At 37.1% G+C, this 15067-nt stretch overlaps 1 protein-coding gene across 4 annotated transcripts in view; it reads left to right on the plus strand.

Annotated features, from left to right (window-relative positions):
- The first annotated feature begins 4285 nt into the window (after positions 1-4285).
- LOC307137928 (uncharacterized protein) overlaps positions 4286-15067 on the plus strand; it is a 39765-nt gene continuing 28983 nt past the window's right edge. The window contains exons 1-2 of one of the 4 annotated variants that reach the window (XM_079835961.1): positions 4290-4517; positions 4733-4850. In XM_079835961.1, the coding sequence (XP_079692087.1) occupies positions 4827-4850 (24 nt within the window). In that variant the 5' untranslated portion in view covers positions 4290-4517; positions 4733-4826. Of the gene's footprint in view, positions 4851-9394; positions 9493-15067 lie in introns of all 4 variants that reach the window. The other 3 variants (XM_079835960.1, XM_079835962.1, XM_079835959.1) reach the window with 3 other exon arrangements.

Raw genomic sequence — 15067 nt, forward strand, 5'->3', positions numbered from 1 at the left:
GATCAGCATCATGGGACCAACAAAGCCTGAATAGATTGGTTTGGTTTTGTCAACACAAAACTAATCCTGTAACCCTGAGTTTGTTAAACTACCATCATGGTACAGGCCCCTGAACTCTATGTGGAAACTCACTTGATTCCTCTTAATAGCGGCGCAACTTGGTGGGTATTATCCTGGAAATTTCTCTGCGTGAGAAATACAAGGTGTGGCGTGTGAGCGTATGAACAGGTTGAAATGCGTGTGTCTCACGCCCATTTCGTGAGACTTGAGAGCCCTGTTAATATTATTTGCAAATGTATTTATTATTTATTATTATTTTTGTCCCTGGTTCACATTAGTGTACTCTTGAAAGAAAGTAGCAGTGGCTGGGACAGACTTTAGGGATCACCTTGATTTAAAAAGATGCAATCTAATCCTGTTTACATTAAATAAATCTGCTCCCGAGCAGGTTTGAGTTTATGGAACAGTTGCTATGACAGCAACTCGGATCATGCCAAATCATCAACGTAACTTTTTGAAGAACGGACCCCAGGATTCAAAGAGCTAACGTTACTTACACTGATTGATTAATGTACTGTAGTCAGCTAGCTAGCAAACACGTCAGATAATAACTGTTAGCATTATAACAACAGTGCAATTGAATAGTATCTGTAACTGTAATTTAGTGCTGCAACAAAGACTACATGACGCCTTTAAAAGTGACAGGCAAACAAATGATGAACATTCACTTAAATACCAGTCTGTTTCGTGACGGTATGTAAGCACACAGCCAGACCCACCTGAGCAGCAGATATGCTAAGATGTTTTGTTTACCTAATATAAGCCAGTTCAGAGCACACAGGTGGCCCAGGTACGTTGAGTGTTGATACCACAATGGATGGAAACAATGTGAGAGGAAGAGGAGGAAGAGTTTGTGTAAGAGGTGGTGGACGAGGAGGATGAGTACAATGACAATGAAGAGCAAGAATAGTAATTTCAGATCAAATTCGGCAAGTGTGATAGACCATGTTCTTGTTCATGGAATGACAATGAGGGAAGCAGGACAAAGAGTACAACCCAATTTGTCCAGATTCTCTGTGGCCACCATAATCAGGACATTCAGAGAAGAGAACAGGTACATGTATTGTTTTTCTAATTTGTGCCACTGAAAGTTTACTGAGAAAAGAAAAAGATTTACAATACATTTTACATATGAATGTGATGTCCATTACTATTGTTTCTGTATGTATACATTTGTAAGAGCATTTTCCCTTTTGTAGAATTGCAAGACTACCAAATGAGGGTGGAAGGACTCCTTTGTTCTCCCAACAGCAAGAGGCTCTCAATGACTTTGATTTTGCAATTGCACAATATTTTGTGTAATACACTTTTCATTTAGAGTTGTCTTTGTTCTTTGGCCTTACTTTATTTTTATGCTGAAAATACAGAAATGCAATACTGTATTACTTACAGTATGCAATATATTTGCTGTACTGAGTTGTGAATTATTTACTTTTATTTATGGCAAAATTACTTTCTATATGCAATAAAAGACAAATTCTCTGTAACTACATGCCCTGGACGCTGTGTTCTCAATTTTTTGATGTAGTGTCTAATGAATGCTAATGAGTATTTATATATTGACTGGCTGTGTTTATGTTTTGAAAGCATTGTTTGATTTTGAGCACCGATCAAATGGTTTTGAGGCAAGTGTTTGATTTTGCCAGAAGAGTCAGGGGTTTTGTGAATGTAGTTTAAAGACTGGGTTTTGTGTTTAAAGTTTTTAGAATATGGGTGAAGGTGTCAAGAAATGTGTTTTAGCAATTGAGAAATACTGTAACTATCTAAGTTAATTAACAACCCGAGGAGCCACAATGTCTCCGCAAGAGAATGGAGCGTTGAATGTTATAGCCCCGAGACATTAATGTGACAGTTCTTGGTATCTCTGTTATCGCAGAGACCAGACTGTACCGAATCTCGTTCACAAATTACAACAAGATGCATTATTACAGAAGTACCAGCTTTCCAAGAAATAGAGGCGTAAAATTACCACCCTATTGATTAACCAAGAGGAGGGGTATCCAAGACAATGGAACACTCGCGCCTTCTGTCTCCACGGACGTGATTGGACCCCTCCAACTCTCTGGGCGTCGGCCATTCCATCTATAAGAACAGGAGCTGATCATTAACTCTTTGCACTCCGCCATGACGAGGAAGACCACCCCGGCCTTCGCCACCCTGAGAGAAGGATCCCTTTTGCATCCCCGCTACGGAGAGAGAAACCGGCAGACTTCTGGAGCGACTTTCCTAAACTTCAAAGAAATTCTCCCGGGACCCGCAACTCCTTAGCGAACTTCCCCGACGATTCAAGCTCAGACACTTACACGAGAAAGCCATAATGCAAGTATTCTATTTCACAATCAAACTGCTTGTAAAAGGTTGTCTGAATTATTCCTGATTCACGGAATAGTGAATTTCTTGAGGGCTCTGGTGAAATTGCGGTGAAGCTGTCTCTCTCTCTCTCTCTCTCTGTCTCTCTCTCTCTCTCTCTCTCTCTCTCTCTCCCTCGTTAATTCTCTTTCCATCATTCTTTTCCCTTTGATTTTATTCGTTAAGTTTGATTTTTCCTTGTTTGTCCCATATCGTTTGTTTTCTCCTACATATATATGCATATTTACCCCCGTGTGACTCGTAGCTTTGTATTCTGTAGTTGTTTTATTAAAACCCAATAATTGCATTAAATTGAATCCGTATTGTTTTGCTCAAAAATATCGAAGTCAATGAGACGTAAGATTTTAGCTACCCATTTAAGCTTGATTTTCCTGTATTACTACTTCAGTAATACAAATTGTACAAGCATAAGAAATATTATTTGTCCTGATCAAGCAGATTAATGTTTCTTAAGGTTTGTAAGATTGATAATTGATGAAGAAATCAATTTGGATAAAGGTTACTTTTAAATGATTAAAGGTTCCATTATATGTTAATATTGTCTGTACAACAAGCAAATCATATTCATAGACTCATGAATATTTATACAATTTTAATTAATTATTCCCCGAAACTCATTGTTGTTACAGGACCTAGACGCTGCCATGTCCAACAGCCCTGAAAGCGCAGCACTTCCGGAAAGGAAGTTCAATGTACACAATCTAGTGTAGGCTGCGTCCCAATTCGCATACTATCCGTACTAAATAGTTTTCGAAAAAAGAATTAGTATGTCCCAAATCTTAGTATGTTGAAAAAAGTATTCCAAAGATTCCCGGATGGTTTACTATTTCCGGTCAGCACTCTAACGGCTGATATTGCCCACAACCCATTGCGAGATGGAGGAGGATTCAATTAGAACTACAAACGCGGATAAAAAGCGTTTAAAAAACTACAAACATGCCGGTTACGCGAGTCTGACGGTTAAGTGGAGAGGATTAGATAAAGTGGTTTGAGTGAGCAATTATCAGTATTTAACCTGACGAAAAGATATTTATTCAATATTATCCACATTATATTTCTCCTTCAGCAGCATTGAGAACTTTTGTAATGATACGTTTGGCCATTAACTTTGCAAACACATGAGAGGAGTCTCTGCATTAAAGACCCACGAAAGGCAGATCAACGAGCGACTACATTTCTCTCCGATACGGTAGGAAATTAAATTGAAAGTGGGGGATTTTAACTGTGACGATGATTGACAGGGCAGTTTAAACGGTGACGGGATGCAAGTAACAGAGTCCGTTAAAGATGACGAAGTAGTATGTCCCAAAGCTTGCATACTCTTCTGCTACACACTCAAAAGTATGTACTTTTTCTTCACAAAAAGAGTACATACTTTTAGGACGTAGTATAAGTAGGCGAATTGGGACGCAGCCTTAGAGACCTCACACACAGGAAGTGATGTCTCTACACTAGATTGTGTACATTGACCTTCCTTTCCAGAAGTGCTGCGCTTTCAGGGCTGTTGGACATGGTGTTGTATTTGAGGTAAAAAATTATATAAATACTGTTCGGTTTATCGCACAAACCGATCGTTTCGTGTCTTAAGACATCAATGTGTCGTCACGAGCCGCATGGATTAATTTGAAGTTCCCTAATAGAACTAGAACCCATTGACATGCATTCTATGAGTGACACACAGCAACGGTTGAAGTTAAAAATCTCCATTTGTGTTTACTGAAGAAACAAAGACACCTTGGATGGCCTGGGGGTAAGCAGATAAATGTCAAATTTTCATTTTTGGGTGAACTATCCCTTTAATAGGGATTGGTTTCCGCCAGTAGAGGGCGCTCATGGGACCAAAGCAATAACACACATCCGAGTCTAGGAGAAGAAGAAAAGTGACCGAGGGAAGGGAACACAAACATGTGAACTGGAATACAGCCGCTGCTCTAAATTTGATGTTTCAGACTGTGAATACATTCATTTTTACAATTTAATAGGAGAAATCTAAATCCAAACGACTAAACGAGTCGTTTCATTTAGTGAATTAAAAATGAATCGAAATGAACCGACTGATGTTGTACAGTAACGTACACTCGTGAAACGTAAACTCGTTACTTACTGTTTTTTCACAATACTATTTGTGAAGATTATGAGTTGTGTTTTCATTTTATGTAATGAAACCTGGTAAACCGTTTCTAAACAGTTGTTTGTGCAAAACACTTAAAGCTGAATAATTTTATAATTTGATGAGCAACAGCGACCACAATTAACACCTTCAGTCAGTGAAGCCGTTCTTGAGAGTTTCTTCTTCCCACAGGAGAAGAAAAAGCAAGCAGGAGGAATTACTTAATGAGAAACCACTGACACTAGTGTAAAGATGGAGTTTGAGGAAGAACCCTGCAGAATAAAAGATGAAGATACAGAGGAACAAACAGGTTGGTGATTTCCTTCATTCTCATTAATGACTGATGAGGAACATTAACATGAAAATTGAAATATATCAATACATCTAAAATTAGATACTAATAGACTCCATAAATTAGCTGTTTATGGTGTTAGAAACTCAATCTGTTAACAACTCTTACAGTCTGGATGAAAATGTCAAAATCAGTACGTTTGTTCATGGCATAACGTATGATTGAATGGGGTTTATTAATAATGAATTTATTCATATCCGACCTCTTAAATATTGTGTGTAATGCACTAATTGCAAACTATGAGAAATTAAAAAAATAAATAAAACAAATTATATGACTCATCAATTAAAAGTACTTTAGTTTGCATAAAAAAATGAAGGGGTTTAACATATTCAACATTGCTAATCAACTGTTTAGTAAGAGTCATTATTTTAAATGGACAACAAAAAAACTACTAGGGCGGCAACTAACTAATATTTTGATATTTGATTATTTGGCCGATAACTTTTTTAATTAATCGGATAAAAAGATTTTTATTTTATTTTAATAATAATAATAATTTGTTACATTTAATGGTGCTTTTCTGGGTACTCAAAGCTCTTTACATATAGAAGGGGGGAATCTCCGCAACCACCACCAATGTGCAGCATCCACCTGGATGATGCGACGGCAACCATATTGCGCCAGAACGCCCACCACACACCAGCTTATTGGTGGAGAGGAGACCATTTTATTGACAAAACACACTATTCCACATCCTGCCCAATACTGTCCTTCAAACAAACGTGTCAGATGAGTGCTATGAAAACATACATAGTGAATAGATCTACCATTACATAAATTAACCATGGTTTTACAATGAACAAAACAAATAACAACAATAATAATAAGAAATAACAGGGTTATTGTAGTTATTCAATGGTAACCACAAATTAACCATGGTTTTGCTTCAAATCCATAGTTTAACTATATGGTATTTGTGTGGTTATACAAATGGTAATCAGTACACCAAAAAACGTGGTTTTACTATAATAAAACCACGGTTAATTTTTGTAAGGTTATGTTTGTACTGTACATTATGTGCAAACAAGCTACTAAGCAAAAGGACAGTTTAAATCCATACATTAAAATGATATTAAAGAAAAAACAAAAACACAAAAAATGCAAATTCAGTGTTAGCAGATAAGTTGAATGTTCTGCAGGAACACACACATTTGCTATGGACATTGTAACTGTTACTGTAATTTCTTTATCCTGTAGAAACGTCTTACATTTATATTCGATTGCACGCTGTTATCCCTTTACAGTTACCCCTCTCATAAAATATGTGAATTATGTTGACTTTTAAAACTAGCATCCATCAGCAGATATTTCAGCTAAATAAATGTTTTTGCCCTGAATATCAATTGTCTCCCTCTCGACTGCCTTCTGTCACCGCACCGGCGCTCGTTCAGTAAAGTTTGAAGCTTAAAAGGCAGACTGTCAGGTAGGGGTGTCGAAATTAATCGTTTCTTCGATGCATCACGATGCAGACGAGGACGATTCGGTATCGGTTCAGTAATAGACCATAACCGATTCTAATGTACTGATTCTTTTCTGACGTCATTTGTCACGTACGTGCGTTGTCGCGGTAGCATACAATGGCAGAGGGAGGCGAGACGTGAGTGTGAGTAATTAAAATGCTCGAACTACTTTTAAAGACGACATCTGGGCACATTTCGGCTTTTATGAACAATCTGGTAAGCACGACCTGGAGAACTCACGCCCTGTGTGTAAATCAAAGCTTTCTGATTTATCTAAACGATTTCATTTACACTTGGGCACATAAATGAATCTCTGCAAAATGGATATAAATCCGATCTACATTTCCCGCACTATATGCAGATTTAATGGAGTTCTCATCACCGAAAACAATAGATATGAGCTGCATTTTATTGATCACTATTGAACCGCACGCTCTCCTATTGCGGTCTTTGATTTTGAAATTAGATGCAGTGTGATTGTCAATGCATTGTGATGCATTGTGTATCGAATTGAACCGAATCGATGGCATGATAGTCGTAATCGAATCGAACCGTGAGACCAGTGTAGGTTCACACCCCTACTGTCAGGACGCGCTTTCATGCAAAATGGAAATTCTGGCGTGAATTAGTAGCATTTGAGTCAAAGACGTGACGCCTAAATTTTCTGTCCGGTTGCATTTTTATTTCATCTAAAAACTGGTTTAAATGCATAAAAAGATACCATATATATGTAGTTCCCAGTGTTTCCCACAGATTAGAAACCAATTTGTGGTGGTGGGGGCGGGTGTTGGTGGGGGTTGATGGGGGGTTGGGGTGTGGGGGGGGGGGTAATGGCACAAATATCGATTTCGATCTTTATTCAGTATCAATTCATATGTATATAGCCTACTGTACATATAGGGAAAAATAAGTTTGCCTTTTTAGCACTATTTTAAACTTTTCTTGGGTTAAATTATATTTGCTCGCATTCATTAATATTCACTTGTGTGTGTGCTTATATAAGTATCATTAAAAAATATTAGGATGTAAGTTATTAACATTTTAAAATTTCACATTTAAAGAAATCTAGAGTTTGATCATATCTAAATATTTATTAAAATGCAAAACCTAAAAATAAGTAAGCAGTTATGATCTGCAATACTTTTTTGAGCAACTAGACAAATGTATATTTATTAAAGAGCCATACAGGCACCTAGTAGGTAAACCATGGCATTACAAATGAAATTTATCATTTTTCCAGCCACAAAATGACTCTAATTTGCCTCTTTGCATTGGAATTCTCTATTTTAACCTTAATTACACTAATTGTAATATAAATAAGAAAAATATTTTAATTCATTAAATGGTCATTAATGGACCATAATTATTGCACAAATAGTAGGCCTATTTAGTACCAAATGATCTCCTCAAAATAGTCAATAAATATTATTAAACTAAAATATAGAACATTTATTTAATTGAAAAATAGTTAAGGTGTATGGTCACATTTGACCACCAATGAGTATAAGTGTGAGCAATTAGTATGGAATACCTGAGGGCTAAATACAAGAAAAATTAACATGTTAACAATGTTGCATCTCCATCACTTTACATAATAAAATTATACTGTAAATAGTTGACGTAATAATCAATGCACACTATGCTGTACTGTTTACCAAAAAATGCTGCAAGCACCTGTATAGTGAAACTATCGTCTATCCATTCAAATGTATTGACAGCGCGGGTTTGTGTGGAACTATTGAGCACTCCGTGAACCACGTGACTGTGCGCGCCGCCGGGAGATGAGAGCATGTCGCAACTCTGTTTTTCAACGCCTCTGGCTTTAACTGCTTCATTAGCGCCAAAACGCTATTTATTGTTTGAATTTCGTATTAAAACTTTAAACATTTTAAAAGCTTAGACTTTGTTTCATATCAAAAGCAGGTTTGGCCATTTGAGTGAAAGACGCGCGTGAGTGACAGAAAGAGAGAGAGCCGGGAAAGGAAATGCAGCTGAAGGAATACGCGTGTTTTAAATAGCGTAAAAAACATTTTTTTTAAAGAATAACGACGCGCAATATGTGGCGGCCGGTGTTGATTCTGTGGCGCACCGCCACGAATTAGTCTATGTGTGGGAAACACTGAGTTCCTCTCCCATGTATGTACTTACTTTAATTTTTCAAAAAGCATTAGTTATTTGTAATTTTCTGTTAAAGTGTCAATATCATGTCGTGCGACCGTCCGGCCATAACTTCTGTTTTGGAATCTTTGAAATTACTCTAAATTTATTCAAATTTATTTTCTATACTATTTGGCATGATTTCCAAAGTGTTTAGTAATCCTGCACAAAATTGCAAAGCACTTGTTTTTTTATTTCTTTCATAATATACAAACAAACATTGTCCAATGATGTCCATTTTATGAAATATCAAGTGGTGCGACCATCAAGAAACTACCAATTTTTGGACTTTGTTTAAATCCATTCAGAGACAGGAAGTTGCATCATATAACAATTTGCCAAGGACCCATTGAAGCAGCAAGCAGGTTTCTAACTCTCTCTCTCAAAAAACAAAACAAAAAACCTTTTTAACAGCTGGTATGTAGTTACCACATTTGGATATCGTGTGGTGCAACCTCAAAAAAACAATGAATATTAAGTTATTTCTACAACTATATAGTTTTATTATAAATTTCATGGTGACCTTTTGTGGGAATCTAGATTGTTTTGTTTTGATGGCCAATTCTATTTCTGTAAATTTTGAGTGAATTAAAAAATATCATGTGGTGCAACCACTGCAGAGTGTTTTCCATGATAGATATATGTCCTAGATTAGCAGTGTTTGTGCTTTTTATATTCAATTGATGGTTAATATACATAAAGTACTGTATTTTAGTATTATTTGGAATAGATTTTTATCCAATATGGGTAATTTACAAACATTTCAGATGGTTCATTTTTAATCTGTGTACACTATGATAAAAAGTACAAAAAAATAATTTAGAGTATTTATTAGTAATTTTTTCTTTATTTATTTATAACTATTTACGTCTATTTTACCAGATGCTACTGCCAAGCAAAGAAAAAAACGCTCGCCATAGGCAGCGTGTTAACTCTGACCCTGCAGCAAGAGCAGAGTATCTTGCCAGGAGAAGAGGAAGGTGTGTTAAATTTTTTTTAAATGAAAACTATAAGTTGCTCTTATGTGTTTTTCATTAACTGGTGGAATTTTTTTTTTCATTAACATGATCATCTGCTGTCATCTATCATTAGTCCAAAGTAAACCCAAGCCAGCAACCTCCCAAGATTGGGCAAAATTCAGAAATATCTCGGTTTAAAGAAATGCCTGCAGTTACAGTTTTTTTACAATCGCTATGACAATTTTTTCAATACTTTTAACACATTTCCTAAACTCTTAACACAGTTAGCACAACATCTGTCTGTGTAGGCTATACAATTAACACATTTATTGTTACTTTTAAACAAAATGCATATAGTTAACACACATTTAAAATGCTTGAACTTTTTACACACAAGCTCAACCAAGACCAAAATAATGGATTTTTACTGCCAAATTTACCAATGCTTTAACACCATGTCAGAACAGATAACAGCTTGTTCTAAACCCTAACCTTATAGGCTAAAGTCAAGGTAAACAGCTGTTTATATTGAGAATTGAAACACAAATATATCCCCTGTATTTTATTCCATTGGTACTGATAAACAGCCAATTGAAGTTATGCAAATATATAAATTTGCAAAAAAAAAGCTTTCCTGTAGCTCAAACAGTAGAGCATGGCGCTAGCAACGCCAAGGTCATGGGTTCGATTCCCAGGGAAAGCAAGAACTGACAAAATGTAAAATGTGTACCTTGAATGCAATGTAAGTCGCTTTGGATAAAAGCGTCTGCCAAATGCATAAATGTAAATGTAAATGTAAAATATAAATCACAGCTGATTCCCATCTAGGAATTGTTCAGGTGTTGATGTTCTTTCAATCACATGACCATATGGTATACAGTAAAAGAGGGCCTATTTGGGCTGCTCTTGTGTGAAAAAGGAACAATATAGAGCAACACAAAGAAAGTCAGAAAAAAGGACTGCATGAGGGAGAGGAATATGAGTACCATGACAAGGGAGAAGAGTGGGACAAGAGCAAGGGAGAGGAATGCCTGGACAAGGGCAATGTAGAGATTGAGGAGTTAGAATGCATGGTGGTGCTCAAAGAAGGGCCAGAATAGGGTAACTGATGAAATAAGAGCTACTATCTTAGACCATGTCATAAACCACAGGCTATCATACAGAGGGGCTGGTGAACGAGTACAGCCAAATCTCAGCCGGGACACAGTGGCATCCATTATCCAGATTTTTCAAGAAACCTACAGGTTGGAAATTGTATAAGGGCTTCTCCTCCCAGCAGGCAGAAATTATGTCAATGTGACGTCAGGAAGACGTTGGACTCCAACTAATCCAACGTCAGTCAGATGTTGAATTTTGGTTGAAAATGAAAATTGGTTTGACGTCAAAATCCAACGTTTGTTTGACGTCAAGCTCCAACGTTGGGCAGACGTTGAATTTTTGGTTGGAACCCCCCCCCCCCCAAAATACACTTATTACTAGCTTCACTTATTATTAACTAGATTTACTTTATTTCTGTCAGACAGAAGCTCTTATTGAGAATTAACAGAGGTTTAGATGTTAATGTTTTGTTGACAATTCAGTCACCGGTGATCGGTGTTTTCTTTAGTTGGGTAGTTTGACTCTTGTCCTTTTAACATTATTTTTTCTCTGGCTGCTGTAACTGTGTTTGTTATGGCAAGAACTACAAAATAAATTTTGTTCAGGTGATGTTAGCTATTTGATGATGATTAAAGATATGATCATCATGTAGTTAGGGGTGGGAATCTTAAGGCACTTAACGATTCGATCCGATTACGATTCTGGGAGTAACGATCCAATTGCCAAAACGATTCTTAACATACATTTTTGGTAACTAATTATCCTGCTGTGCAAATACATGAACTTTACATTTTAACCAAAATTGGAGCTAAAATGTGTTTTGTTTTTTGTTAGAAGTTTTTTAGTTTTTAGTTAGTCATTGACCAATATTCGATAAACGGTTGTCTTTCAAATTCCCTCTGCATGCAATTGGATAGCGCCATGAGCGCCACAACCAACCAAAGCGAAGAAGAAGGTGAAGCCGAGCTAACGTTAGTTGATAGACTTTCGCCGTATCTGGTAGGCAAAACTTCGAACATATCTTCTTTTTTTAAGAATGAAATTTTTTTTTTAATTCAGTGCCGTTCTTTTCTCAGAGAAAAGCTTAACTCCAAGTCTTCCAGAGTCGCGGCCAAAGCCACTTCAAAAGACCGCTGTTCGTCAGCTTTGTTTACGAGTAGCACGCAGAACCTCCGCAACTCTGCCGTGACGTGCCTTCATTATGTTAAATCCGCCCACCGACTCTACACACGCTGTGATTGGCCTGACCAGAGTTTGGTTTTTCCAGCTCTCAGGTCTACCGAGAGTTGCTAGACTACACTCGCGGCAAAATAGATTTTCTGCCGCTAGGGTGCGTCTAGATTTCTAGGCTACTGTTTGACAGTATTGCCATATTAAAAATGATTATGAAGATTTCTTTCAATACTATTATTTTATTAACAAAGTTATATTCAAGATTAACAAGCTCTAATGAAACATAATAAGCCATACAATTGCAAAGAACAATCATTAAGAATAAACAGTTCTCAATTTACAACTAAGTGTGACAATTTTTCGGTTTCTTTAGAACATTTTAACAAAAAATTTCTTAAAAGCAAAAAAAAGTTTACTTTGGTTAGAGCCACAAAAAAATATTTAAAACATAGGCTAATGCAGAAGAAAAACAACTTTAGCGCTCGCTGAGAAGCCAAATTCAGTGTGTGCGCATAACATTTCCCATGAGAGAACTTGCCGAGCTGCAACAGTCATGTTAGAGACATTTAACGAATCACTCACCAAAACGAAGTCTTTGTTCAGAATTTTCCATTTATTTGAATCATTGTGCAGTAGTTCAGCAATATTCGATAAGTTATTCCAAAAATTATGCCACGGATGTTGGTAGGTTTATGTCCCGGCCACCGCATTGGAGACGGTAGAGTGCTATTAAGCATTAATGGCAAGGAAAGCGCCTTATAGCCTACTTGAGCACCACTTCGTTATTTAGGCTCAGAATTTTGTTTGTTGGAAATATGAACTTTTATTTAAAAATGCTTTTGAAATTAAAAACTTTGCATTTAATAAGCGAAATACATTTTTGAAATGGGGAGGCAGCCGCAGCGAGCGCAGACACAGAGCGGCCAGAGAAACGGAGGAGCGACTGCTGTAAGGCGGTTGTGCAAAACTGCGGAAAAAACGTGCGGGTGCACCCTCTCACCGGGAAAAGTGTCCCCACGGGTGTGACGCCCCTGAGCAGGTCGTAGTTTGTCCATTTTATCTTAAACGAAGCCAATTCACCAGCATATGAACGTTCGCCTATCAACAGGTTTTTCTGTTTGGCCAGTGACCGCACGCGCGCGTTTGTATTGAACACATTTTCAATTCTGAATTTTTGAGAATCGATTCTGAATTTTTGAGAATCGATTCTGAATCGTTGGATAATGACTCGCGATGCATCGACCTTTTCTCCCACCCCTACATGTAGTGTTTGATTCACTTATCATAGTCTATTATTTGTTTATATATTATGTTATTAATTTCTCATTATTGAGTGTAATAGTCCTGTGATTGTTCAGCAGTGTTCTAATCTGAGGGATTGTCCACCAAAAAGTTTTAAAGATACAGGTGGTAATGCTGTTTGTGGAGTTGTTTAATTAGATTAGATTAGATTCAACTTTATTGTCATTACACAAGTACAGGTACAAGGCAACGAAATGTAGTTTAGGTCTAACCAGAAGTGCAATAGCAGCAAGTACAGGATATACAATGGTTGCATAAGTGCAGGATATACAATGGTTGAATAAGTGGATGACCACCAAGGACATGGATATGTACTGAATATACAGTGAGGAAAATAAGTATTTGAACACCCTGCTATTTTGCAAGTTCTCCCACTTAGAAATCATGGAGGGGTCTGAAATTGTCATCGTAGGTGCATGTCCACAATGAGAGACATAATCTAAAAAAAAAAAAAAATCCAGAAATCACAATGTATGATTTTTTAACTATTTATTTGTATGATACAGCTGCAAATAAGTATTTGAACACCTGAGAAAATCAATGTTAATATTTGGTACAGTAGCCTTTGTTTGCAATTACAGAGGTCAAACGTTTCCTGTAGTTTTTCACCAGGTTTGCACACACTGCAGGAGGGATTTTGGCCCACTCCTCCACACAGATCTTCTCTAGATTAGTCAGGTTTCTGGCCTGTCGCTGAAAAACACGGAGTTTGAGCTCCCTCCAAAGATTCTCTATTGGGTTTAGGTGTGGAGTAGGGCTGTACAATTAATCGGAAAATAATCGAAACCGAAATTCAGAACCTCTAACCGACGTAATTTTCCCATGTCGGTTATTTCGGTTTTAGTCACGTGACTCCGCCCCGTCAGTCACATCAAGTGCAGTTTGCAGACACACAGAGAGATGCAGGAGCAGTTATCTTTGTTTATAGATGTCCAGAATCATTATTGTAACTGCATGTTTTACACAGTTTATACAGGTCAGTTAATTACCGTTCTTATAGCCTACGCGCTGACACACACACAGGGGGCACGCACGCAAGCCTCGAAGCCAGATCGCTTTCACTTTCGTCCTCATAAGGTTTGTCAAGTAAATGTGTTTATAGGCTGGACAGTTTGACCATTTAATGCGATTGTGCACTATTCAAAAACAACAATACGTATCCGTTCAGTGCTCAGCTTTTTTCTGTGACACAGAGCCGAGCCATGTCGCGTCTCTGATAACGCGCACACGCGCGCGCCCTGAAGGCAGACCTCTTTCACCTGTGTCCTCACAAAGCTTTGTTATTTGTATGTGTTTTAAGTCCTGCCCATTTGGACATTAAGCGATTTTTAGACCATCAGATGTGTATTATGTTGAACTATATTGTGACAAACGAACACTCAGACAGAAGCGCGCACATCACGTGAAGATCGCGCGCAGAGAGTAGCGCAGAAACGCAGTGTCAACGCTGTCCTGTGACTAAAGTAAAGTCACTAAAGTAGCTTAGAAACTCAACCGGTATAGGCATATATTTTAATACCTTTGAAGTAAGTACAAATCACAGCCTCATAATAAATAGAGACGGTATGAGTAATTCACACACACAATCACTCTCATTAAAGCATTCAGATAAATGTAATGTAGGCCTACAGTGTTAATTTAGCCTATCTGATGTACAACAAACAGAAATCTGCCCCATAGACAAGAACTGCTGAAAGTGAACATTTTCCTATTATTTAAGTATATTAAAATCACAAAGAAATGCACTTTTTCATTAGAAAAAAAAATTCCACCTTTTAGTAGAAAATATTTACAGTATAAACCTTATCAGGAACTTACTCAAAAACCTTACGAGGGCAAAAAATGAAAAGCAAAAAAAAAAAAGCAAAATAATCGTTCATTAAAGGGTTAGTTCACCCAAAAATGAAAATTCTGTCATTAATTACTTACCCTCATGTCGTTCGCAATGTCGTTTTTGTGCGCAAAAAAACCTTAAATAACGTCTTACATAGTGATGACGATTTCAAAACAAAGCATCATGAAG

This window comes from Gobio gobio (assembly GCF_949357685.1).
Source record: "Gobio gobio genome assembly, chromosome: 14".
NCBI classification, from domain to species: domain Eukaryota; kingdom Metazoa; phylum Chordata; class Actinopteri; order Cypriniformes; family Gobionidae; genus Gobio; species Gobio gobio.